Genomic DNA, 27,212 nt, shown 5'->3' with positions numbered 1-27,212 from the left:
AAAAAAACAAAACCCAAACTCTCAGTAAACAGACACAAGGTTTCTTTGGTTGACAAAGTATTTACCAGAAAACAATCCAAAAATCGTATTTAAAGGTGAGATACTAATGGAAAATTAGGTAAGACAACCTACCATCAATAGCATTATTCAATATTGTTCTTGACAATAAAACATAAAAAGTACAAGAGGTATAAGGGCTGGGGCTATATCTCAGTTGGTAGTGCCTACCTTGTATGCACAAGGCCCTGTGTTCAATCCCTAGCACCACAAAAAAGAAATGAAGGAAAAAAAGTATAAGAGGTATAAATATTGAAAAGAAACAAAATCATCATTATTTGTAATAGTTTACCTATAAAAGTCTAGAATATCAGTAAGTATAATCAAATAATAAAATGCATAAAGGCATAAAAATCATCATAATAATACAACTAATGAGGGTTAACATTCAGAGAGCCCTTGTGGTGGTGCATTAGCACAAAGCGCAGTCACTAATGGTCACCTTCTTATTTTTCTTTTTTTTTTTTTAATGCAAATCACACAATGAGGTTTTATTAAAGCAAGCTCGAGCCTGGACCGCAACCAGCCCCTCAGACTGATACAATGGCTGTGGGGGGGAAGCGACCTCCTTCTCATTTTTCTAAGCAGCTGCAACCTGTGTCAGAGAATCAAAGTAACAGATTAATAGAAAAAAATAGAGTCAAGACACATACTAAATTTCCATTTATTCCTGGATCTATCAAGTAGTCAAAGAAATATTGTTAAAGAAATGATGCTAGAATGCTAGGCTGGGAATGTAGCTCAGTGGTAAAGTGTTTACCTAGCATGTGCAAGGCCCTGGGTTCAATTCCCAGCACTGGGCATGCTGACACACACACACACACACACACACACAAAAACAAACAACAAAAAAAAACAAAAACAAAAAACCCAAAATAAATAATGCTAAACAAATAGTTATGCCATCTATCCATTTAGGCTAAAACAGGTAAAACTCTTACCCAATAAATTATGAAAGGAAATAAAGGAGTGTATAGTGTACACCTTCACCACTAGAAGACAGTGGAGCTGTACCTATAAATTTATGACAGGAAATAATTTCTGAAGTATAATTTTTTGCCCAATGAAACCATCAAGTATCAGGGTAAAGAACAGATGCAAAGTCATATAATTTTACCTTCCATGAACCCATTCTCAGAAAGATACTGGGGGAAAAAAGAGGGATTAGGAGGCAGAATTAAAGGATGTGGGATACAGAGGATCAAAAACAAGGAGCTGGATGCAGTGGCACATAACTGTAATCTCAACGGCTTGGGAGGCTAAGGCAGGAGGTTTGTGAGTTCAAAGTCAGCCTTAGCAACTTAGTGAGGCCCTGAGCAACTCAGCAAGACCCTGTCTCTAAATAAAATAAAAAAGGGCTGGGGATGTGCTCAGTGGTTAAGCATCCCTAAATTCAATCCCTTGTACCAAAGAGAAAGAGAGAGAGAGAGAGAGAAAGAGAGAAGCAAAGATACAACAGTGACTGGGCACCAGGCAGAGAGGATAGTGTGTGGGAGGCCAAAGATTTCAGGTCAGGTTTCCTCGAAATGAAACTGGCGGAATCTGACTCATATGATGCATGGAGGTATTCAAAAGAGTTGGGGGTTGAGCAGTGATACGAGATGTGCATCCCTAAATCTAAAAATCCACTTGAAAAGTTTCAGATTCTGGAGTACTTTGGGTCTCAGATTTTCAGATTAGGGACATTCAAGTGGTTCTATGAAAATATTCCAATCCAGAAAACTCTGAAAACAGAAACACTTTTGCTCCCAAGCATTTCAGATAAAGGATCATCAACCTGTAATTACATAGAAAACTGAGTAAAACAACAAACAAAACAATTTTAAGTGCAGGAGGAATAAAAGGTTGTGCAAAAAGAAAAAAGTAATAATGGCATGCACTGTACTACTACATGGCTGTCAATGAATCACATTTCTATCATCTTAATGAGAATTCTAAAAACATATAACCAGGAGAGAATAGGAAGAAAGGAAGAATGGGAGAGGAGGATTTGAAAAGATAAATCCTCATTTCTCCTATTATGATGATAGAACCAGACCTGGTTGTGAAATGAAATTACAAAAACATTATGGTAAGAGATCAATGCCTGGGGAAGGGGTCAGTTCTACTCCTCTTTCTCTGCATTTCTCCAGGAAGCCTAATTAACCATGGGTCCCTATCTTTTGGACTGTCAATAACTGCCCTAAGAGTCTGACCTCCCTCTAGAAATGTAATAGATGTCTGAGAAAAGAGTTGTTTCTTCTTACCTATTCTGTGAACATGCTTTATGTTAAGAGACCCTGAACAAGTTCTTCAGCTGCATAGATTAGGCATTTTTTTTTTAAAGAGGAAAAAGCCCCAGTTATAGGATGGGTCTAAGATGACGTCAAATAACCTATCAATATTGTAGGAAACTAGATCAGGGCTCAGAATTAGAGTTCTTGTTCTCCTCTGGGCTTGCTGGTGTAAAAGTTTAGCATTCTCCTCTCCTAGTGCTGCTTGCTGCTTCTTGATCAGTCTGTTTCCTGCAACACTATCAGGAGATCGAGACATAATAATAAAAAAAATCCAGAGACAGCAGTTTTAAGCATGCTTCTTAGCAATACAGAGGGAAAGCCCACAGAACTGTCTGGATGACTTGACAGTGCTTGACTCTGGCGAGTGGGAAACAGACCTCTTAAGACAGGCTGGCTGCTTGCTCCTAAGACCTTATTATGGGCATATATAACTTAGATAAAAATAAAAACTAAAACTAAACCAAAAAGATCTCTCACAAATTTGAGGAATAAATATGACCACACAAATAGACAAACATGCAAAGCAAGTTCACTAGTAATTCAGAAGAACTCTAAAAAGGATTAACAAACTGATAACAGGTGCAGCACTTCCATTAGTGATGAAAAATTATAAGAAATGTCATTATCTTGTCCCAGGCTTTAAGATAAAAAGAGCATGCCTATTTAGGATTTAAAAAAAAATTTCAGTTGTTGATGGATCTTTTGTTTTTATTTATTTATTTATATTCAGTGCTGAGGATCGAACCCAGGGCTTCAAACATGCCAGGAAAGTGCTCTACCACTGAGCCACAATTCCAGTCCTCTATTTAGGATTTGAGAAGGCATAATATTATACATCAAATTATAGAAGTGTAAATAAGATAATTTTATAGGAGAAAAATTTGGTAATGTGGATCAAAATAGAAAATGCAACACACCCTTTCACAAAGCAGATTCATTTCTAGGAATTTATTTTACAAAAACTTCAGAACTGTTTCACAAGTATTTAACACAAGCTTAGAAAAAGGCATGGTGAATGATATTTATCATCATGACAATTTTTAAAAATTTTGAGGAAATTCATGTAACACAAAACTTGCCATTTTAAACTAGTTTAAAGTGTACAATTCAATGGCTTTAATATTCATAATGCTGTGCAACCATTACCTCTACCTAGCTGCAGGACATTTTCATCACCCCACAGGACACCCTGTACCTACTTATTAAGCAGTCATTCTACTCCCTCTTCTCCCCTTCCACACAACCACTAGCAATCACTAGTTTGCCTTCTGTTTTTATGGATTTTCCTATTCTGGATCTTTCCTATAAATGGAATCATACAAAATTTGGCCTTTGTATCTGGCTTCTTTCACTCGACATGTCTTCAAGGCACACTCATGTTTTAGCATGTGTCAATACTTCACTCCTGTTATGGCTAAATAAAAAGTTCAGGGTCTATGACTGCTAGGAGAAAAGTAGAGTCACAGCAACTCAGTTAGAGCTATTCATAGATTTATTATAAGGAAAGGATAAAAAGCAAAATCAGCAAAGGGAAAAGTCACATGGGGTGAAATCCAGAGTAAACTAGGCACAAGTTTCCAAGAATTTTCTCCCAGGGGAGTTATTCAAGTTAATTCTCCCAGCAATGATCTGTGAGAACATGTATGCAATATGGCTTACCAGGGAAGTTCACTAGTGACCCAGGTTCCATGGTTTTTACTGGGGGCTGGTCATGTAGGCCCCCTCTGCCTACCACATGCCACACTCCAGAGGCCCAGAAGGAAAGCAGGGGTTTAGCATGAACCAGTTTTTGCAAAAAGAGTTTAGGCAAAGCAAGTCACTCTTTACCAATTAGGGTAATAGGAACCCTCCTGAAATCTAAGTTCCTAGATGCCAGCCAAGAGATAGCCTTGCAAGCAGGCTTCTAAAGATAAATGTTCTGGGCCTACTATGTTCACTCTTTTTTTCCACAGTGGCAAAAACATGGCTGCCAACAGCATCTTGGTTTTATGTGGTATTACAGAATAATCTTTCAGTTTTATTTCCCATATTTCTGGGGAAGGGGTTACTGCACCTAGCTTAGAGTATCATGGCTGCTGCTTTAAAGTTCATGTAGATGAAGGGAGGAGTCCTTCCCCTTCTGCTACACAATCACAGGTCCTTCTGTGCCCTTTGATAGTTTTGTTCAGCAAGTTCTTATGACTTGAAGTTTCATACATATGGGCATGCACACACAACTGAGAATGAGAGAGTGCTCCAAAGTGTGCAAGAGGAAACCAAATGGAAGGATGGGTAACCAGGAGAGGGCTTCGAGTCCATCGCAACTTAGGAAATGAATGGGTGGCACATTCCTGTAAACCCTGAGGCTTAGAAAGTTGAGGCAGGAGGATTACAAGTTTGAGGTCAGCCTGGGTAACTTAGTGAGACCCCGTCTCAAAATAAAATAAAAGGCTGGGGATATAGCTCAGTGGTCAAGTGCTCCTGGGTTCAACCCTAATGCCACAAAAACCAACCAACCAAACAACAACAACAACAACCAAACAAGAAAGTTTTAATTTTCCAACAAATTTCACTATTGCCTCAGGTTGTAACACAAGGCCCATGTCATTTAAAATGTTTTCACAAATCACTGTGTTGTAAACTGTGACAAAAGTAGAAGATGGGTGAAAAGTAGCCCTAGCAGAGTAGAAACTCACGATGACTTTCATTTTCTACTTGGAATCTATCTTTACAATGAAGACAGGAAAAGGACCTCTCTGGTGACCATAAATAAATCAGAGGATTTTACTTTCTTTGAATTGTAGCCCTCGAGAGACCTGTCTCAAAAAAAGAAAACAACATATACAGCCTCAAATGGCCTGACATTTCATAGGTTGTTTGTTACTGGATAAGCATATTCCACTGTGTCTGTGGGAACTCAGAGATGGAAAAACAGAAGTTACTTGCAATGTGGGTGTTCTGTCCAGATTCAAAACATGATTCACTTTGGGCAAAGCTTGATTTTTTCTTCCAAAAAAGAAGCTAAGGTTCTAATTAACAGATTAATATCACACTCAAAGATACTCCCTTGCTATCTGAATTCTTAACAATATAAAATCAGAAACTGAACAGAGTCAGATAAATTTTCAAGTAAACCCCTTAACAGCTGAACCCTTGATTCTTCCTATCTGAAATCCAAGAACCAAACAGGGTTTGAATAACAGGAGATCCTTCATTGATTTGTCTAAGGGAAGGGTTAGCAAACTTTTTCTGTAAAGGCGTAGACTGTAAATAGCTTTTGTTTTGTAGGTCATCTAGTCAAAAGGTCTCTGTTGTATTACTTGGCTGGGCAGTTGCAGTAGAAGTAGTTATAGACAGTATGTACATGAATGGGTAACAATAATATGAATGGGTTACAAATGAACTGTTTTACAGTAACACTTTATTTACAAAAACATGTGGTAGGCCAGATTTACCCCTTGAGCCATCTAAATCGAGACTTTAATCTAGTTCAACAGCATCAGACCCATATTATTACAATTTCAAATGGCAAAAGCTTTGATGATATAAAACATTCACTACTATTATCTTTATAAAATAAGAGGGTACTGTGACAAAATCAGAAAATTCTGAGTTATAGTATGTGAAAATCAGGGTAAGGACATGTTACTTGGAAAAATACTATTTTTCTGAAAAATGTTTCATCAATCTTTTATGCTTATATTTTAATTTTAAAAGAGGCAGTTTATCAATAAATATCTTGTTAATTATCACATGGTTTTGAAGTGGAATGGCAGAGATGTGATAGAACCCAACCCAATAGGACCCTAAAACCCATTCCTTGCCTTACAGTTTCAGAAGAGCAGACTTTCGCTAGGTATCGTTTTTCTACTTTAATTTTTTTTTCCAGAAAAGACCTGGTTTAATTATTGACTGTAATACATCCTTATGGCCTTTTCCCTCAGACTTTCCACTCCCAAACTATGTTATAACATTCAATACATGAATATATTTTGGTTATGAGTCAAGTTAATAAAATAAACACTTGCGAATCTAAATGAAAACTACATTACTGCTGGGTGCGGTGGTGTACAACTTTAATCCCAGTGGCTTGGGAGTCTGAGGCAGGAAGATCTTGAGTTCAAAGCCAGCCTCAGCAACTTTGTGAAGCCCTAAGCAACTCAGCGAGACCCTATCTCTAAATAAAATTTTAAAAAAGGGCCTGGGGATGTGGCTCAGTGTCCCTGGGTTAAATCCCCAGTACCAAAACAAAACAACACAACACAAAAACAAAACAAAACTATGTTATCAATATCTTGCTTGTTTTACTTCAATTATTTTTTAACACATAAAATAATACATGTACTTTTTTGGAAGTCATAGTGAAGCCAGAAATAAAGACAGGCAGTTAGTATAGAAAAGGTAATTGGGTCGAACAGAGAAAATTTGGATCAGGGAAGTTGAAAACCACCCCTGGGAGACTGAAATGTTCATGTCTCCAGAGCCCTTTGATATCACCCCTCCCAAAAAAGTTGTTAATGAAGCAATTCCTGAGCAGACAAAGAGCTAATCAATGCCTCATGGGTTGCCTGCTCCCTTCCTGCCTAATACTCCACTTTGGCCCTTCCAGCCCACCTGCTCACCCCCTGGCCATTCCATCCACATCTCCCTGTCACTAAGCAGGATGCAGGGAAATGAACAAGATAAGGGAGGAGAACAAAGGAAACTTTAGATGTATAAAAGGGACAAGACTTCCTCCTTTCATGGATTCTGCCTTTGGATCCCCTTCTTCCACACGGGAGAAGTCTGTTTTACTATCCTTTAATAAAGTTTTAAACTTTCTACTCTAAGCTTGCCTTGAAGTGCTTCTTTGGTGTTATACTTCCACATCTGAGGAAGCAGGATTCGTTAAGGTAACTAAACGTGGTATCAATAGTTTGATAGGATGTAACTTGGGCTGGGAGACAGCTGTTGGTAGAGTGCTTGCCTCACAAGCACAAGGCCCTGGGTTCAATCCCAAGCACCACACGCACACACAAAACAAAAACAAAAACAAAAACGAAACAACAACAAACTTAAATAGCAGCTCCTATCCCATCCCTACCTCTCCTCAGTCCCCTACTTATGTTGCATTTATTATAACTTAAAATAAATAAGAGCTTTATTAAAATTTAAGTCAAGTACTACAAAGTTCACTTTTTAAAATGTACCATTCAGTAGTTTTTAGGATATTCACAAGGTTGAGCAGCCACCATCACTCCACTTCCAAAACACTTCTATCACACCAAAACACAACCAAACCCCCCAAGGATCCCCGTTAGCAGTCACTCTTCATTCTCCTCATCCTCTACCCTCTTATTATTGATTCACTTTCTGTATCTATGGATTTGCCTAATCGGAACACTCCATCTAAAGGAAATCATATGATACATGTCCTTTTGCGTTTAGTTTTTTTTATTTTAAAATGATGCAGTTTGGGGGCTGGGGGTATAGCTCAGTGAAGTCCCAGTTTCAATCTCCGCATCAACAAAAAGGAGGGCCAGGGATGTAACTCACCTAGCATGCATGAGGTCCTGGGTTTAATCCAGGACAAAAGAAAAAAAGGATGAAGTTTTAAAAACAAACTTTTTCATAAAACTATTATATGTTAATTCTATGGAATATAAAAAACAGGAAAGCATGAACAAATTTTAAATACCCAGAGATAACCACTGTTAACGTTTGTATACATTTCTTGTACAAAACTGAAATACTATAAAGATGTCTTAGAATCTGTTTTTTTTTCTTTTTTTTTTTTTGTAGTGCTGGGGATCAAACCCAGGACCTTGTGCATGCTAGGTAAGTGCTCTACCATTGAGCCACACCCACTCCCAGATCTTACTTTTTGACTTAATGTACTGTGTACATTTTTTCCGACTGCCATTAAAGAGATTTTCCCAAAGCATGAATATTAAGGACTATAATATTCCATTGTGTACATATATCATAATTTACTTGATTCCCCTACTATTAATTTATATTATTTCCAGTACTTTTTAAGTAATCATAAATAAAACTATAATAAATGTGCTTGAAATTTCATCTTTATAGGTATCCATGCTTATTTCTTTGACATAAACACCCAGAAATATGATTTAATTGTTAAAGGGCATTTTAAAGATTCATGCTACACATTGCTAAATTTCCCTCCCTAAAGTTGGTATTCATTTGCACTTCCACTAAAGGCGCAGTAAGATTCTTACTTTGATCACTTCATCACTTAAAAAAACTTACAGTATGATAAGTAAAGAAATGGTATTTCATTTATGATTTCTTTGATGACCAGTGCGACTGAACAATTTTTACATTTAATCCAAACAGCAATTTTACTTTTTGACAACTTACAACTATTTATAATACTTATTATTGATTTATTTTCATTTTGTTATTGATTTTTTTTTTTTTTTGGAGCTGGGAATCAAATACAGGGTCTCAAATGGTAGGCAAACATTCTCCCACTAAACTACACACCCCATAAGTGATTTAATTGTTTTAATGTAAATGGAGTTTGCTCTATTGAGGACAAGGATCTACAGTCATAGGTGGTTGTCAGAGCCTATGCTACAGAGAAGATATTCAAAACTCTGGGAAGGCAGGATTATCACTTTTCCCCGCTTGAAGATGAATGAGGAATACAATGGAAGACACATGTAAAGTATATATGTGACTTCAGGGAACCATTTTCCAGTTGGGACATGGCAAAGGTCACGTCATCATCTCTACTATGGGGTTGAACTTCCACTCAGAAGCCTTGCACTCCATTTCCACCAGAAATAATAACTCATGATGCAAAGAGTCAACTCTCCAGTCTCATCTAGATCCTTCTGTACCCTACCCACCCATTACCCTCAGCTATACCAGATTTGTTCTGTCCCTCCAATATACTACACTCCTTTCTTCCCAAGCCCTTTATACTAACTGTTTCTCCTCCTGGGGTCTTTTCACCCAGTCTCCACATGGCTGGTTCTGATTTACACATCACCTCAGATGGGTCTTCCCAATCCACAGCTCTTCTATCACTACTGTACTCTCCTTTTTAATTCTCTGCATAGCACTCAGGCCCATTACCTCCTTCTTCTTAGTTCTTTCTTGTCTGCCCTACTGCCCTTGACCCACCCACTTCCTAGAGGTCTAGACATAGTTGCTGAATAGCATCTAACAAGTATTCAGTGTTGAGTTAGTTCTCCCTATCTGTGGGTTCTACATGTGTGGATTCCACCAATCTCATATCAAAAATATTTTTTAAGAGTTAGTTTTCCCTATCTGCAGGTTCTACATCTGTGGATTCAACCAACACCAGATCAAAAATATTTTTTTTAAAAATACTGCATCTGTACTGAACATGTAGATTTTTCTTGTCATTATTCTTTAAACAATATAGTATAGTAACTATTTGCATAGTCTTTACATTATGTTAGGTATTATAAGTAACCTACAGATGTTTTAAAGGAGGATGTACAAAGGTTATATACAAATATCATAATATCTTATATAAAGGACTTGAGTACCCATGGATTTTAGGATTCTTTAAGAGACTCTGAAACCAATCCCGTATAGATAAGAAGATGACTGTATATCCCTTGAGTTTATGTATGAATAAAGTTAGTTTTGTAGCACTACCACAATCACAAACTTAGGTCTAGAACTAAGTTTGATTATTCCCCAATCAGTATTTATCTCACTGTCTCAGGTCAGAGCTCAAAATAACCCTATGGTATTCCCTCCACAAACTGCTATGCATTAAAACTATCAGGAGCTCCCCACTCAAGTTGCTGGCCTCAGCCTGATACAACACTACTCCTAGGTGTACAGCAGCATCTCCCCATCCCTCCAGGTGCTGGGGATATAACCCTGGGCCTTGCATATGCTAAATACAAGCTCAACTACTGAGCTACACCCCAGCTTCCAGTACCCGGTTTTCAACTATAGTACCAGGCTCCCATTAGTGCTCTGAACCTCACTCCTCTGGCCTCAGTGCTTGTGAAATAAAGCTGTAGGGTCCTTGGATTTTTATTTTTATTTTTGTTATACATGAAGTAGAGTCCATTTTGATAATTACGCAAGCATGGAGTATATCTTATTCTAATTAGGAGCCCAGTCTCGTGAATGTACACAATGGGGGCCCTCAGATTTTGATCCAGCCTTGATTAAAACAAAAAGATAAAATGTGAATCACACTGATGTGTGGTGGTGTGCTATTGGAAAGAAAAGATCTTGTTGGCGATAAATTTTCTTATTAAATTACCTTGTTTAAATTATCTAACTAAAGATATGGAAGAGATGATTAGAGGATATTTATATAACAGTGACCACAAAAGCACTTAAGAAAAAAACAATCCAGGCATGCAAAAGGTCATTTGAGTTTAAACCTGTGGAGATTAGGTTACTGCTCACTGTGAATCAGTTTTTCTGTTCAAAATTTCCTGAGCTATTCAACTTTTCTCCACAATTTTTTGTTTTAATCTCTCATGAATGAAGCCTTTAATGATGCAGCATACCAGGGCAACAAAGCTTGTAAATCAGGTTTATTACCAGAAATAGCCTTTATTTATTAATGTACAGAATATAAGAAAATAAATGTTCATGTAAGTGGTAAATGAATTCAAGAACTTGGAGATAAATAACAGTCATATTTATTTCTATATCTAATTATATCTAGCCTAGGTTTTTCTTGTTTATTAGAAAGCTCCAGAATCTTTGTCAGGCCTCAGAGAATGCTTAAAATAAAAAGTGCCTCTAAGTAAATCCAACTATGGAATCTGGTTCTTTCATGTTGCCTATGGGTTGATGGGGACAGGCTGGCACCAAAACATCAAAGTGCTGAGGTCTTCCCAATACCCACAAAATGCCATGTGGGGTGGTCTATGGTATCGAATCAACAACCACAATGCTGCAGGGCCCTTTGTCTTGGGGCCCTCAGACCTCACTTAGGCTGAGAATGGTGAGTTTCCTCTGCCTTTTGCCTTCCCTTTGCCAAGGAACCCAAAATGGAATGCCCTCTGATGAACATGTGGAATTCACTTTATATCTCTCCAAAGTCCTTTGTCACCTCTTAAGAAGCACAAGGAGGCAGAACCATCCAACATCTGCATAGGTGTAACATTGGCCCTGCCATGTCCTGAACTCTTTGGCTAATACTGGTCAAGGTCTCAGGGAAATTTCAAAAGGGTGAAATATGCCAATACCCTGAGCAACCTTGGAAGTGGATTCTTTTTTCTGAGCCTGCAGGTAAGAGTGCAGTCTAGATGATACCTGGATATGGAGGCAGAGAACCCTGCTGAGCTTTCAGGGTCTTTGGATCCCCCAAATTGCAAACTACTAAGTGGATGTTATATTCGGAACAATTTGCAGCAACAAAAACAAATAGAGAAGCTATTGGGATCATGAGGTAACATAGCATTCTATAGTCCTTTGGTAGGCTAAGATGTTTGTTTACCTTAGGTGACAGACAAGTGATTTTCTCTTCTTCAGGCTATTAGTGTTTTCACTATTCATGATTGTTTTCTAATTGTTTTTACATTATGAAGATTCTTGGCAACTTGAGATACAGATAAGAATGTTCTTGGGTTGGGGTTCTCTATGTGTTGCCTATTCACACTAGAATCACTAAGGTATCTGGTTTTAGCCCCTTGGGGCTGCTATAATAAAATATCACAGACTAGGTGGCTTATAAACAATAGAAAATTGTTCCTGATTCTGGAGGCTGGGAAGTCCAAGATCAAGGCAGATCAGTGACTGGGTAAAGTCCATTTCCTGGTTTATAGGGATACCTTCTGGCTGTGTTACTGGAAGATGGAAGGGGTGAGGCAGCTCTCTGGGGTCTGTTTTATAAGGGCACAGATTCCATCAGGGAACCTTACTGAAGTGAGCTCATGGAACTACAGTGGAATGATCCTGAGCTGCAGCAATGGCCTGATACTGTGATTGGGGAGGGGGTCTTCACCCCATTCCTGTGGGTTGCCAGGAATGCCCTTGACTATGGCTGGAACTACCTTCCTGCCTGGTGACAACTGAGGTGAAGACCTGTGCCTGCCTGGAGCAGGGCCACCCAGGGCTAAGCATACTCCAGTGCCTCTCAGCCTTGAGCCTGGCCTGGCCATCCAGCCCTGTGGGTGCCCCTGAAACCCCTGTGCTTGGTTGAACTGCTGCCAATGCTACCTCCCTCCCTTCCACATTGCTACCAGGACCCAACAGGTGATGAATCTTGCCTGCAGTCTCCTGGAGGGGTAGCAATGAGTACCTCTGCCATCTCTTGACAGCTGAGTGCAAAAGAACCTACCACATAAAAGTAGATTGCTATATCAAGGGCAAACCCCAGTGTACAGCAAAGAATTGGTAAGACCTGTATAGAAATCCTGTTATTGATCATGCTAAGTGAGATAAGCCAATCTCAAAAAACTAAAGGACGAATGATCTCGCTGATAAGCGGATGAGGACATGTAATGGGGGGTGGGAGGGGTTAGCGTTAGGGTTAGGGTTAAGGAGGGTGTAAGAATGGAGGAAGGAAGGACTGTATAGAGGGAAAAGAGGGATGGGAGGGGTGGGGGGAAGGGAAAAAAATAACAGAATGAATCGAACAACATTACCCTATGTAAATTTATGATTACACAAATGGTATGCCTTGACTCCATGTACAAATAGAGAAACTCATGTATCCCATTTGTTTACAATAAAAAAAAAAAAGAAATCCTGTTATTGTATGCAACAACTGGCTGTGTGCTTACATGAGCCCACCTGTTTGGCTATATAAGCTTCAGTCCTCATGTTCTCAGAAAGCTAGTTCAGGAACCCTGTCCTGTGCACTGTCTCGCTTGTGCTCAAGTCTAAGTTCCATTAAAACCTCCTTTGGATGATATTACTTTGCCTTTCCATGATTTCTATTTCAAATTAAGCAAAAGAGTCCAAAGCTGACCTAGTAACACTAAGAGCTGAGAGCCGGCAACACCACAAGAGCGTACTTTGGTTTTTCATGGTTTCTATCCCCAGTTGACCAAAAGAAGCCCTGGAAGACTGGCAATATAACCACTTGACAACATAACTGCCTTCCAAAAGCCTGTCTCCTAAAATAATCACACTGATGATTAGGTTTCAACATGTGAATTTGTTGGAAGGAGGATGAAAACACTCAGACTACAGCAGTAGTTTAAAAAAATAAACAAATTTTGAGGACTGGGTTCCTCCTCATGGGACCTTGATTCTTTAAATCTACGGGTAGGCCCAGATACAGGTATTTTTTAAAAGCTCTCATGGTTCCAATGTGTAGTTTGTATTGAGAATCATGCCTTGTTGGGCAGAATGCTAAGATGCCTTCCATGATCTCTATTCTCTGGTGTTATACCATGATGATTCCATATTAGGTCACAAAAGTGATCTTACATATGCAATTAAGGTTATTAATGAACTGACTCTAAGGTACGAAGGTGACCTGGGTGGGTCTGAGGGGTTACACGCAAGTTTTAAATGCAGAGCATTTTTCTCTAATGGGTAGCTGAAGAGAAAGAGACTGGATGCATGAGTTTGAGGTGCTAGGGTGGAGATGGAGGGGGCCATGTGGACAACACCCAAGGGCAGCCTCCAGGAGCTAAGTGAGACTCCTGGTGGACAGCCAACAAGTAAATGGGGACTTTGATCTTACAACTACAAGGAATCTGTCAATAATCTCAGTGAATTTGGAAGTTGCTTGGTTCTTCCCCAGAGTGTCCAGGTGAGGATGCCACTCAGGTGACACCCTGATTTCAGTTTTGAAGGACACTGTCTTCTTCCATTTTCTGTTGTTATAACAAAATACTGGAGTCTTGGTAATTTATAAAGAAAAGATATCTGTTTGGGCTTATGGCTCTGGAGGCTGGCAAGTCCAAGATCATAGTGCCAGCATCTGACAAGGTCCTTATACTGCATCATAATAATGTGGCAGAGGGCATCACATGGTGAAACAGAGCAAGTATGTTAGCTCAGATCTCATGCACTCTTCTTATAAAGTCACTAATGCCATCAAGTTTACCCCACTCTCATGGCCTCATTTAATCCTAATTATCTCCCCAAGGTGCTACTTCTAAAAACTATTAACATGAATTTTGAGATTAAATTTCCAACATACTTTCAAGCTAGGTGAAGCTGTGCATGCCTGTAATCCCAGCTACTCAGAAGGCTGAGGCAGCAGAATCACAAGAATAAGTCTAGCCTGTGCAACTTAGTGAGACCCTGTCTCAAAAAAGAAAGGGTCAGAGATATAGTTCAGTGGTATAGCACTTGCCTAGCATATGCAAGGCCCTGGGTTCACTTCCCAGCATTGGAGGAAAAAAAAAGAAAAAGAGTTTCAATACACATTCTAACCAAAGAAGACTTTTAAATGTAGAACCCAGTCATGCCAAGTGGGACCTCTGACATACTGTGAGCTAATAAACAAGTGGGGTTTTAAGTTGCTAAGTCTGTGATAACTTGGTACACAACGACAACAACAAAAAACTAAAACAATGATACAGATGAAAGCATTAAAAATCCTTGGTCATTTCTAGCCAAATTCTTCAAATCAAACTTCCCTTAGCATAAACTTTGATATCACTTTGCACCTTTCTTCCTTTCTACTATAATACTATTCTTGTGTTCTAATTTAACACAGGAAACCAGAGGTCTTTAAACCTTTTAAGCTCATCATGCTAAAAATTGCTAAGTGATGAATCCTATTTTTTTTTCTTCCTTTATGGAACTGAGAGTGAAATCCAGGGCCTTGTGCACTACAGGCAAGTACACAACCACTGAATTGTACCCACCCTGGATTCCTGATTTTGATATACAGATAAGACATAGAGAATCCCTACTCGGGTCCTTGGTTAAATCATGATGTTAACCACAGAATCCAGGACATGGCAGGGCACTAAGAATGTGGCCACTTGTGTAGGCCATTTTACCCTGTCATGTTTTCTTGGGAGGTAACAAAGGACTCTGGAGAGATTTAGAATAAATTCCATACATTCATCAGAGGGTATTCCAGACCCAGGGCCCTTGTCAAAGTGAAGGCAGAAGGCAAAAAAACCTGACTGTTCTGAGATCTAAGGGCACCAGGACAAAGGTCCCTTGTAGCACCATACTAGCACAGCTGCAGAGTATACCACATAGTATTTTGTGGGTATCTAAGATCTTAACACTCTAGTGCTTTAGTGCTACAAAGTCTTTGTTTCTTGCTGCTTGTGAGCCAGGACCCTTATTATCTCCTTTACATGTGTCCCCTCTATCTTCAAACCCAACAATAGTGTATTGAGTACTCTTTGTACCTCAAATCTGATTTCCCAACTGAGCCACAGAAAATTCTATACTTTTAAAGGGTTCTTGTGATTAGGTTAGATAGACATGGATAATCTCCCTTTTCCATAGAGTGAAGAGGCAATTTTGTAACAGTAGTCCATTTTATGCTTTAAATATAGCTCTTGCTGCTCTGCCACTGCAACTGCAACTTATTTTTAAAAGGGACATGGTTTTTGTTTTTGTGGTATTGAGGATTGAACCCAGGGCCTTGTGTGTGTGAGGCAAGCACTCTATCAACTGAGCTATATCCCCAGCCCAAAAGGGACATGTTTTTTCTCTTCCTCTGTCCCTGTTCCTCCTTAATCTCTTCCCATGAAGGATATGGAGAATAAGTCCAAGGACATTTCCCCTATCTGCAGCTATTCCCCCATGCCTGGCCTGGGGTAAAACTGAGGCTTTAGTCATTTAAAAGTTCAGACCTCAGTCAAAGGGAAGAAACACAGAAGGAACTCACACCTGAGGAGCACCTGACCCCCTAACCTAATGGGTTAGCTGACCCCAATACAATAAGCCCCAGGAAATTTCCTATCCACACTCCAGTCCCAACTTAATGGATCAGCTGACTCCAATACAATGGACCCCAGGAACTGCCCTCCAGGACCCACCCTAAGTGAAGCCTATAAAACCCAGACCCTTGTTTTAGCCCACCAGCCATCCCCCCGACCCCACATCTCCCACATTGACCAATTGACTCCACTGCTGAATAAAGAGCTTGCTGATCCCGAGGTCTGCTTCCCACTTTCCACCTTCTTCATTTGTGTACCATTTGTGCTTACACCTCCTCCTTAATCTCTGTGGAAACAGGATTACCTTTCTTCCCCATCCTAGGCAGAATTATCTGTCCTTGAGCACATACCCATCACTGGAACCAAGTAATTCAGACTTGTGGATGGCACCAGAACATCTCAGAAATGACTGTCTCCCAAATTAACAACTGGAATTACAACTCCAGACAGAGGAACACATGGAATGTAGCCACTGAACCTCTTTAAAAGCCCCCTGCTGGACAGAATCTTAGCCTCTGGGACAGGAATCCCTGTGTTTTCTTTTGCAAGCAAAGCAATCAGATTTCTTTTTCTCAAAACTGTGTCCTTGTTATTGGATTGGCACCAGAGGCAAGGACCAAGATTTCAGTAACAATTTTACAAGGGTGAGGGTTCCTGGGGGTTGTTCTTAGAATTCTGTCACATTTACCATCTTGGCTCTCTACTTCATTAGAATTATTACTGGTAATTACATTAGAGTTGGAAATTTCTCTATGGTAATATAAAACTAGGAGCTAAACATAGATAAGAAAGGAAGATGTAGGGGGTTCTCTGGGTGATATCTGATGTGGAATTTAGTTAACAGGCATAAGGAGAACCAAGTTCAGGGATGGAGAGAATTTTCAGGGTCTTTCTGGACATCTGATATTCTGAAAACAGACCTAAGGATGATTTGAGCAGAATGTCTAGAAGGGTTTACTCTCCTATGAGAGGCATTTCAAGCTCAGTGAGGGCCTCCCTCCACTGCTAGGGTTCCCTCTCAATCCTCAGGTCACCTTAAGGCACCAGAAGGTGAACCTGGGGTTTTTGTACAGGAGTCTAACTTTCTAGTGCTACTGAGTTAGAGCCCACATCTTGTATTATTTAAAGTCCAATTGATGAAGTCACTACAGCGATAGCCTCCTGAACTGACAGCCTTCACTGACTCTGACCCTGTATGCCTGGCACTGTTGTACTCATATCCATGGGTTCAGTCATAGTTAACCATGGTCAACTATGGTCTAAAAATAATAAATAGAAAATTCCACGTTTTGAGAGAAAGACAGAAACCACATTTGTAAGACATTTATTACAATATATTTTCCTCTTAGTTATTGTTAATTTCTCCCTGTACCTAATTTATACATTAAACTTTATCACAGGTATGTATATATAGGAAAAACAGTAAACATTGGGTTTGGTACTATCCAAAGTTTCAGGTATCTACTGGGCATCTTGGAATACATCCCCTGTAAATAAAACAAAACTACTATATTTGATGTGCCATAACAATCTTGATTCAAAAACCCAACTCCTTCTGGTGAGGTGAACCTTCACTCAAATGTCACCTCCTAGATCCCTGCATTAAAATTATATCCATACACCCAGAATTTCCAATCCTCCTTCCCTGCTCTACTTTTCTCCACAGCATACACCCACTTCTAATCTAGTACATATTTTGCTTTTTAACTGCCAATCCCCATGAGAATGTAAGTTTCCCAAGAGCCTGCCTCATTCACTGATGAGTCCCCAGCACTTAAAATATTAACCTGGTATTGACTAGATCCCTCCATAAAAACTTATTATTATTAAATTAATATATAGAGGTATTTAACATAACATGTCATGCTATACTTTCATTCAGTAAGAAGAAGGTTAAGTCGAAATAAACTTGGTTACTGGTTTTCAAAACAACTATGAACCATACTGTTGAAAACGATTTGTTTTGGCTCCCTAATTCTGAGAGAACAAGTTTATGAGATATCTTAAACAAACAGATCTAGACACTATTCTATAAAAAGCAAATAAAGCAGACACATACAATTTATATTTCCCTCTAAATTTACAGACATTCAACAATGAGCGAAAAATATTCTTCAGGAAAATGTAAGTGGTAGGTTTCATCAAATGCAAAATGTTTTGAAAACTATTTTAAGATATTCACAAAACAACAAAAAAGTTGCTATAGCAGGAAATATTATTTTCACAACTATGACTGAAAGATCTTATTGTCTATCTCATCCTTGCCACCTAATTATAATGATGTTATATTACAAGGGGTCAATTTCTTCTGAAAAATTTGTCTTTTTATGTGCCTTCTGGCAGTTTTCTCAATCCATTTCTGTAGTGGGGAAATGACAGTGCCCAAAAGCAGCCACACTGTGGCTAACCCACAGTTAAGGCTTCATTCCTGACTGACTACTCTTGTTAATTGTTTTCTTCAATTTTCCATTACCATTTCTGTTTCTTTTATAGCAAAACATCCCATAATCAACTTTCTCTCTCTGGCTTTTTTCTTTTCCATTTCCTCAGTAGTAAGGCTGACATGCTGAGGGATACTGTTACTGAGATGGCCTCTGTTTTCAGAATGGTTCAACCCTCAGACAGGGGTTGACGCTTGGTGGACAGTCACTGAAAGAATAAACAATGGGCCAGAAGCAAGTGTGTCCTGTGGGAGCCTATTACTGGTATGAACATAAATAGTTTCTTAAACCTTTTTTTCACATAAAAAGAGAAGGCAATGCTAAAGATACCAAGATTCAAGATATGTGTATTCCTGAGTAGATTCTGGTTTTTCAGGTTTTGGGTGTTAGGTACTGCACAGAGAATCTCAGCTGTTTCTCAACTCTTTGGGCCGGATCTCAGCCAAGGCCCCAGTTTCTTTCTTGTCTTTTTTTTTTTTTTTTTTTTCTCTGTCCCTGCTACCCACAAAATTTTAAGATTTGGAAGAATATGTTGTGTGTGGTACCAAAATTTTTAAAAGTTTTAGCAAAATGGAGATAACAGTATGAGAAGGTTGAATCTGAGTAGAGAATGAGAAGCTGGCAATTTTAAATAGGGCATGTATTTAGTGTGAAAAGTAGAACAATAAATTCTAGAAGAAAAGAGGACAATATCTTTATGATCTTAAGATAAACAACAATTCTTAAACAGGATACAAAAAAGTACTGCCCATTAGAGAAAAGACTGATAAATTAGAATTAATTAAAATAAAGAACTTTGCTCACTTGTGAGAAATTGAAAATCTAGTGGTCCATTTTCAGATTACAGTATTCAGCTTTAATTGGATCCAATTGTAGTCTTTCCCTCTTTGCCTGCCCTAATTCTAAAATTAGCCAATCAGGTAGTTTGTAACCTGGAACTCCTCCAGAGTGAAGAGCACCCCTACATTACATTAGGTCAGACATATAAACTGATGGACTGCCCCGCCCAAGTGCTTCCTAGTTAGGTTCTGGTAGCGTGCCCTTCTGTCAGAAGTAAAGGTTAGGGCAGGTTTGCCCTGCAATGGCCGTGCCCATGGCGGAGCAATAAGGTTATGACAGACCAATGGTGGAGGAAGTGAATCACTGACAACTGTATTCCTTCTTCACAGATTGTCCAAAGCCATAGGGAAAACGGTGGAAAATTCACCATTGTCACTGCCAGAGAGAGTGATTTATGGCTTCATTCTTTTCTTAAGCTTCTAGTTTGGCTTCATACTTTGATCTTATGTGGGCTTTTATTCCTGAATCTTGGCTAACCTCCTTAGGCTTAACCTATTGGCCTCAAAAAGATTGGGCAGTTGCACTACTTATCTACCTCCTTATTACTACAGGAATTGGTTATGTACTCTTATTTGGAATTAACATGATGAGTATCTCTCCACTCAACTTGATTCATATAATCACAGAGAAATATGCTAAAAATAAACAGCAGAAGAAATACCAAGAAGAGGTCATCCTAGCATTAAGAGACACTCCTATTAGTGAAGTAAACCAAATGTTCCTTCTCACAGCCCAAGGAAAAACAAAAACAAAAACAAAAACTGAGTTGCATGTAAACATGCTAACATCAAGCATGGTAAGTTTTTGACAGAATAATTTTGACCATAATTATACTATTTTCTTATTATTGTTCAATATTGAAATGTAAAAAAAATGAAAGTTGTTCTTCTCTTCAGTAAATTTTGATTAATATTATAAATGTTTTCAAGTATTCATTATTAATAGAAAAATAAAATACTACATAAAAAAAAGAAGTAAAGGTTAGCCTTGCTCACCCACTTTTGAGCATGTGTTTGTTTCTTGTGGCACCTCATTATTTCTAACATGACTGAAAGAGTGGAAATTCAAGCCACATTCAAGATGGACTTGCCAAACATCTACATGACAAAAAAAATTATATCTAGAATATATAAAGAACTCCTTAAAGCAGTAAGGAAAAGAAAGACAAAGTGATTTTTAAAATAGGCAAGGGCTGAGTATACAGTTCAGAAGTAGAGTATGTTCTTAGTATGCATAAGAAACTGAACTTAATATTTAACACCAAAATAATAAAAGTGGGCAAAGGACCTGAATAAGTACATCCTCAAAGAGACAATCCAAATGGCCAATTGGCATATGAAAAGATACTCAATCCTATTAGTCCAAAGGAAAATGCAAATCAAAACCACAAAAAGATATATTTACCCAAAGACCATTAGTAAAAAGACTAAGGATAATACCAAGAATTCTTGAGAATGTTGAGAAACATATCTCTTTGTAAAGCTGGTTAGATATAAATTATTCAACTACTTCAGAAGTCTGCTTGGCCCTATCTACTATATTTGGATATAAGTTTACCTTATGGCCCAGTAATTCCATTCCCAGGTGGGATGAGAATATACATATTCTAAGAGTTCATGTACAAAAGCATGCTTGTACTATTTATAGTAACCCCAAACTAGAAATGACTTAGCTGTCTAACAACAGAATGTATAAATAATAATCATACCATGTGTTATTAAATGATAAATAAATTGTAGCTATTTGCAATAATATGGAGAAATCTTACTAACAATACTATATGAAAAAGGTCAGACATCAAATATTATAGTTTGTTTCTTCCATTTATATAAAAGTCAAGTACAGGCAAAGCTAACATAGTATTCGGGATACATATTTTTATAGAAAACTGTAAGAAAAATTGAGGTCAACAGGTATCATAGGGTATTGTGAGGGGTCATGGTTGGAAAGTCATGAAAGGTGGGAACTGTCAATGCTGTGCTTCTGGATGGGAACAGTGATAACATGGCTTGTTTCATTTGTAAAACTTTATATTTTATGCACTTTTATCTTTGTGTATGATTTCATAATTTTAAAAAAACCTATATCCAGTATTATTGCCCTATATGAACTTCACAGAAAATAAACACTGTCCTAATGAATCAAAATGCTTAAACTAAGTATAAGCATTCTTAAAACCACAGAAAAAAATTTTAGAAAAATTCTAGAAGACAACATCTTGGGATCTTCATGTGAATTAGGAAATTATCCATTTTGGGAGGATGCTTTACCAAAAACTGTGTCTGTGAGTGTAATAAGCCTGTTGGGTACACTGGGGTTGGGGAGCTTATGCCCCCTATGTGCAAAAAAAAAAAAAAAAGGCTCCCTTCCTGCTCCCTGCTCTCTGCCTTCATGAATGTGGACTGCAGGGAAGTCTAAATATTGGCTTTTAGTCCCACCTGCCTCTGTCTGGCGCAGTGCACAACTATCAACCCCCCCACCCCCTTTCCAGCAGCCCTTCTGGGGAAGAGAGAAAGATGACAATTGTATGACAATTGGACTACTATGGACATGCATATATGAAACACATCCTGGAACAGGACCACTACTGCCCAATCTAGCTTTATTGTTCCTTACCGCATAACCTTCTGTCTTCTTCTGGCACCATTTCAGTAGTGCATTGCGCTTGGAGCCACCATATTCCCGAGCCAGGGCTGCCAGAGGGTCTCTTCTTTCCACGCTGTTAGAAAGAAGAACACATAATAAGGAGAAGATACTGGCTTTTTTTGTTGTTGTTGCTGGGGACTGAACCCAGGGCCTGTGCTTCCAAGGCAAGTCCTCTACCAACTGAGCTATCCTCAGCGCAGATATTTGTATACTCAAATATATAAGAAACGAGTAACTAGATTGGAAAAAATAAAAGCCTAGGTTTATCCAGAAAGACTCCAAAGAGATAACGAAATTAGTCACATTAATAATGTATCTTATTATTTCTCACTGTATGAAAGAAAACCTAAATTGTGCTTCTCGACAATCACAAGTCTGGAAAGATTTAGTTTTGTTTTAAAATTCATCCATCTAGCCTCTTATTTATTTAATGAAGCACAAGGTAATTTGAATTAGAGACCTCTATACCTAACATAAAAAAACTTATCTCAAGGCCACACCTATATCTAAGGAATATGTAAAAGGTAATATGTAAAAAAGGAAGGGCATACTAAAAACACCAGATCTGCTGCTCATGGGAGGTAACAGAAGTAGAGAGGGAGGAAACATAGGTAAAATAAAAGGAAATGACTCAAAAACAGCGGTTTTGCACACACTAAAGTGACATTCAATTCTGAGCACCTGATGTAACCAATGTCGAGGTGACTTTGCTAATACCTTAACATCCCAAGACCAAGGGCTTAGATGCCCCGTCCTTGATTTTCCATCAACTTTGACATTAATTTTCATGCTAGTCAAAATTCCAAATATTAAAAAGGAACTTAAAACTACACAGTTCCTTCTATCACAACTAAACCAAAACATAACTATGTTTCTATAGGATTTTTGTACACTATCCTCTTTCTCCAACACCATGTGCAGTAGCTGAAGAATAGAAACTGACCAAGGGAAACACACCATAATGGAGGTGCCTTTCTGAAACATCATCTATAGCAGGCAATGATGTAAAAGCAATTGGATTTACTCCTAGGATAAATAGCATCAAGTTATAGACATAAGAATATTCATGATAGCACTCAAATAATAGTAAAAATTATAAGAAAAACCAAAGGTGCATTCATAGGCAGATACAAATGAATTGTGATCTAGTCATACAATAGAATACTCCATAGCAAAACTAATGAACAGCAAATGTATGCAAAAACATAAATAATATCAGGAACAATTTTTGAAGGAAAAGAAGACATGAAAACCTGTCATGTTTCTATGTATACAACATTTTAATATGCAATTTAAATAATATAATGTTTATGTTGTTTGAGGATGCAAGCATGCAAGGTAATACAGCAAAGAAAAGCAAGAAAAGACAAATATCAAATCCAGAATACTTGATTTCTTAGATAGAGGAGTGAGGTAATGCAAATAGAGGGGGTATGGGGAGGAAATTTCAAAAGTAAATTTCGTTAAACTGAGTGGTGGGTATCCAGGTGGATCTCCATCACAGTCTTTCATCTATTTTATTATTCCTCTATTGTATTGTTGGGGCTCAGAAAATAAGACCCTATGGACTATACTTTGACATGCTAAGAAGCCTTAGAAGCTGCTTTGGATTTAACATCTACTATAGTTTGTATCTGGAAATGTACCCCAAAGGCCCATGTATTAAAATCACAGTCTTCAGGGTAGTGCTATTAGGAGGGAGTAGAACCTTTAAGAGGTGGGGCCTAGTAAATAGGCCTTTAGGTAATTGGGAGTGTGTTCAAGAAGGTAACTGTGGTCCTCTCTTCCCATTCTTTTGCTTCCCAGCTAGGAGAAGAGCTATTTTACTTTACCACATATTGCCACCATGAAGAGCTACTATGTCACAGGTCCAGAATGAAAGGGCCAACAGATCATGGATTGAAACCTCCAAAATTGTGAGCCAAATCAACCTTCTCTTTGGGCTGGGGTGGTGGTTCGGAGGTAGAGCACTTGCCTAGCACTGGGTTCAATCTTCAGCATTACATAAAAATAAGTAAATAAAATAAAGGTATCGTGTCCATCTACAACTAAAAAATGTAAAAAAATCAACCTTCTCTTTGTTCAAGTTGTTTATCTTAGGAATTTGTCACAGTGATGGAAAGTTGACTAATATAAGTTCTCTTTACTTTCATTTGTCTTTCCCACTACCTGTGTAGGGAGAGGCTTTCTACAGATTTTCTTTTTCTACTTGATCAGAGCCAGCAAAAAAGGAGCACGATTGGCTTCAATCTTATTATGGAAATTTTATTAGCCAAAGAAGACTAACCTCATGTTGCAGGAAGGAAGACTGAAAGTCAAATATGACATCTAGAGAGAAGGCACTTTGTCCCAGGTCACTGTTTGTTTTCCTGGGTCTATTCATCTGCTCAAAATATGATCTACTCTCTCTGAAACTTTCTTCTCTCCTATGACAAAGGTATTTAGGCTGAGCACGGTGGGGAAGCTGTAATCCCAGTAGCTCGGGAAGCTGAGGCAGGAGGATTTTGAGTTCAAAGTTAGCCTCAGCAAAATCGAGGTGCTATGTAACTCAGTGAGACTCTGACTCTAAATAAAATACAAAATAAGGCTGGGGATATGGCTCAGTAGTCGAGTGCCCCTGAGTTTAATCCCTGATACCACCCCCAAAAATAAGGTATTTATGCTTCATTTAGGTGACCTTTTTTTGGGGTGGGGAACTCATGCTTTGTGGATGGTTCCCATGCTTCTGCACATTAATAAATTGTCTTTTTTTTTCCTGTCGATCTATTGCCAGTTTATGTCAGAGATTAAAATTATTAAATCTTCAGGGGGAAAGTTGAAACTTCCTACAGTAACCATTCAATATTTAATAAAAATCTTTTAAAATGATTTTAAAAAATGGAGTAGGATGAACCTAGACTGCAGCAATATGAACTAAGAGAGATATTTTAAGAAAAACAATTCAAATGCTAATTTAATTTTTTGTGATGAATGTTTTTCCATACCTGGCAGATCTATGAAGTCAAGCCTATGAATTTCTTTGGTCAGTGTCACTGTTAACTACAAAGTCCTAGTGATCATGGCAGGCCTCATGTCATCCCTCGGAAATGAGCTTCTGTGCCAGGCATGGTGGCACACACCTATAATCTCAGCTACTCAAGAACCTCAGACAGGAGGATTCCAAGTTCAAGGTCAATCTCAGCAACTTAAGTGAGATCCTGTCTCAAAATAAAAAACAAAAAGGGCTGGGTACATAGCTCAGTAATAGTGTGCCTTTGGGTTCAATCCTACTACTACAAAAAGAAAACAAAAATTTAAAAAAACTGAGCTTCTACGCCTTGCACATTTGAAAGGACAGAAATGAAAGCTTGTAAAAGTTACAGTATAAATAGAAGACTAAAGCATTCACCAAACATTCTTTCTTTAAAATATAAGTTAACTAAATATGCTCCCCTCCCCCAAATTTAATAATTCAGGTTGAGAACTTCTAAAGTAAGTGTTTACTATCATTACACGTGGGTTAATCTTAATGACATGAATATAAAGTTTACATAGGAAATTAATTTCACTAATTTATTTAACCTTTCATGATGAAAGGTATAATATAAATAGCATATTAATATACACATGGTCTTTTGTATGCATTTATGGCATTAATTTGAGAACTGTACTAATTCTGGTCTTTAAAACCTATCTTCATTTTTTAAATCTCTGCAAATAAACAGGACAATAAATAACATCTGGGGATTTAAATTAAACCCTTGAAACAAATGACTTCATCTATTTGGGTTCAAATATAGTCTATACCCAAAGAGTCAGAATATGAACTTATTCAGACTTTCATAAATCCTTTTATATATTGATTTAATTATGATATTTATTATAAAGTTGTTACACTAGACAGTTTTCTATCTACCATTTGTAAGTATATACTGAGTGAAAAGCAGTGTGTATTGTAGAAATCAAGGGCTTGGGAAAAATACCAAAAGGTAAGACAAAATATCTCCTATTCACTAAATTATAGCCATCCTGTGGACAAGAGCAAAGACGATGCAAGTTATTCATACTACAAAGCAGCATGCTCAAATGAATGTAAGACACCAGCGTCAGAGAAGGGGAATGCCAACGCTACCAAGTTGTACAATTTCATGGAAGGTTTAAATTTGAAGAAGCAGTATTTTGGAGTATAAAAGGACAAAAGGAAAGCATTTCAATCCAGTAAATAAATAAGGATTTAGAGTCAGAAATGTTTGCATTATATCACAAACGCATGGAGTCAGACAAGCTTGGAAGGAGTGAAAGACTGGGCCATTCTAGCTGGTGAGTGGGGGTGGCACTAAGTTGTGGCTTAGCTAAAAGACAAGGAGTGTGGATAACAGAGTAATGGGAGTTTCTGAGAAGTCTGCAGCTTCAGAAAAATAACACAGAGAAGCAGGGAAGACATGAGGGACAGAGGAAAAAGCTGAAAGAGTTACTGGAGTCTAGGTTACCAGAGCACCAGAGGGGAAGAGGTGCAGAGGTGGGGAGAGAAGACAGACTTGGTAACGACCTTGCAGCCTTAATGTTCTCTCCTTCTCTTACTAGATCCTTCACATCCTTGCTAATGTCCCTTTAAACACTAATCTCAAAAATGCCTTTCTAATCCTTATTATATGCCACTGTGTTCTGATTAATCCACCTTAAAGAGTAGGTCTGATCTTAACCACTATTCAAAAACAAAAACAAAATCCCACAGACTTAGTGGTTCCCCAATGCTTTACCGAAATAAGTATGAACTTTTTCTTGCCAGTGAGGACTATTTGCAACAGGCATCCAACCTGTCTTTTCAGATGTTAACATCCTAATTATCCATCTACCACATAACCCTTGACAGAAAGTTGCTGTATATATCAGGGTTCCTACCCTGAGAAGTCCAGGTTCTAGTTCCACATCTTGCTCATGATGGCAACTTATACATCTTGGCAGAATTTCTACAACTCTTTAGATTTCTTGATCCAATTAACAACTCAGCTCCCACCCCCTGACTCCACAGCACTTTGCTTATACTTTTTTTTTTTTTTGATAGCCCTTAATTTCATGTAGTATAATATTACTATCTACTGTCCTTCTTTTAGACTCACTGAAGGCAGGTACTATATTTGTGTATGTGTATGTGTGTGTGTGTGTGT

The 27,212-nt window shown here is 38.2% G+C and overlaps 1 protein-coding gene and 1 pseudogene across 7 annotated transcripts in view; one reads left to right on the top strand and one right to left on the bottom strand.

Moving 5' to 3' along the window:
- The window catches only part of Specc1 (sperm antigen with calponin homology and coiled-coil domains 1), a 265,322-nt gene that overhangs the window by 40,241 nt on the left and 197,869 nt on the right, over positions 1-27,212 (bottom strand). For all 7 annotated transcript variants that reach the window (XM_047545173.1, XM_047545172.1, XM_047545171.1 and 4 more), the window contains one exon: positions 22,036-22,138. In XM_047545173.1, coding sequence (XP_047401129.1) covers positions 22,036-22,138 — 103 coding nt within the window. The remainder of the gene's footprint in view (positions 1-22,035; positions 22,139-27,212) is intronic.
- Positions 16,206-20,227, top strand: LOC124981123 (phosphatidylinositol N-acetylglucosaminyltransferase subunit P-like; annotated as a pseudogene).

The sequence above is a fragment of the Sciurus carolinensis genome, chromosome 3 (assembly GCF_902686445.1).
Source record: "Sciurus carolinensis chromosome 3, mSciCar1.2, whole genome shotgun sequence".
Taxonomy (NCBI): Eukaryota; Metazoa; Chordata; class Mammalia; order Rodentia; family Sciuridae; genus Sciurus; species Sciurus carolinensis.
Note: the sequence above shows the minus strand (reverse complement) of the source record. Positions and strands in the feature narration are given on the sequence as shown.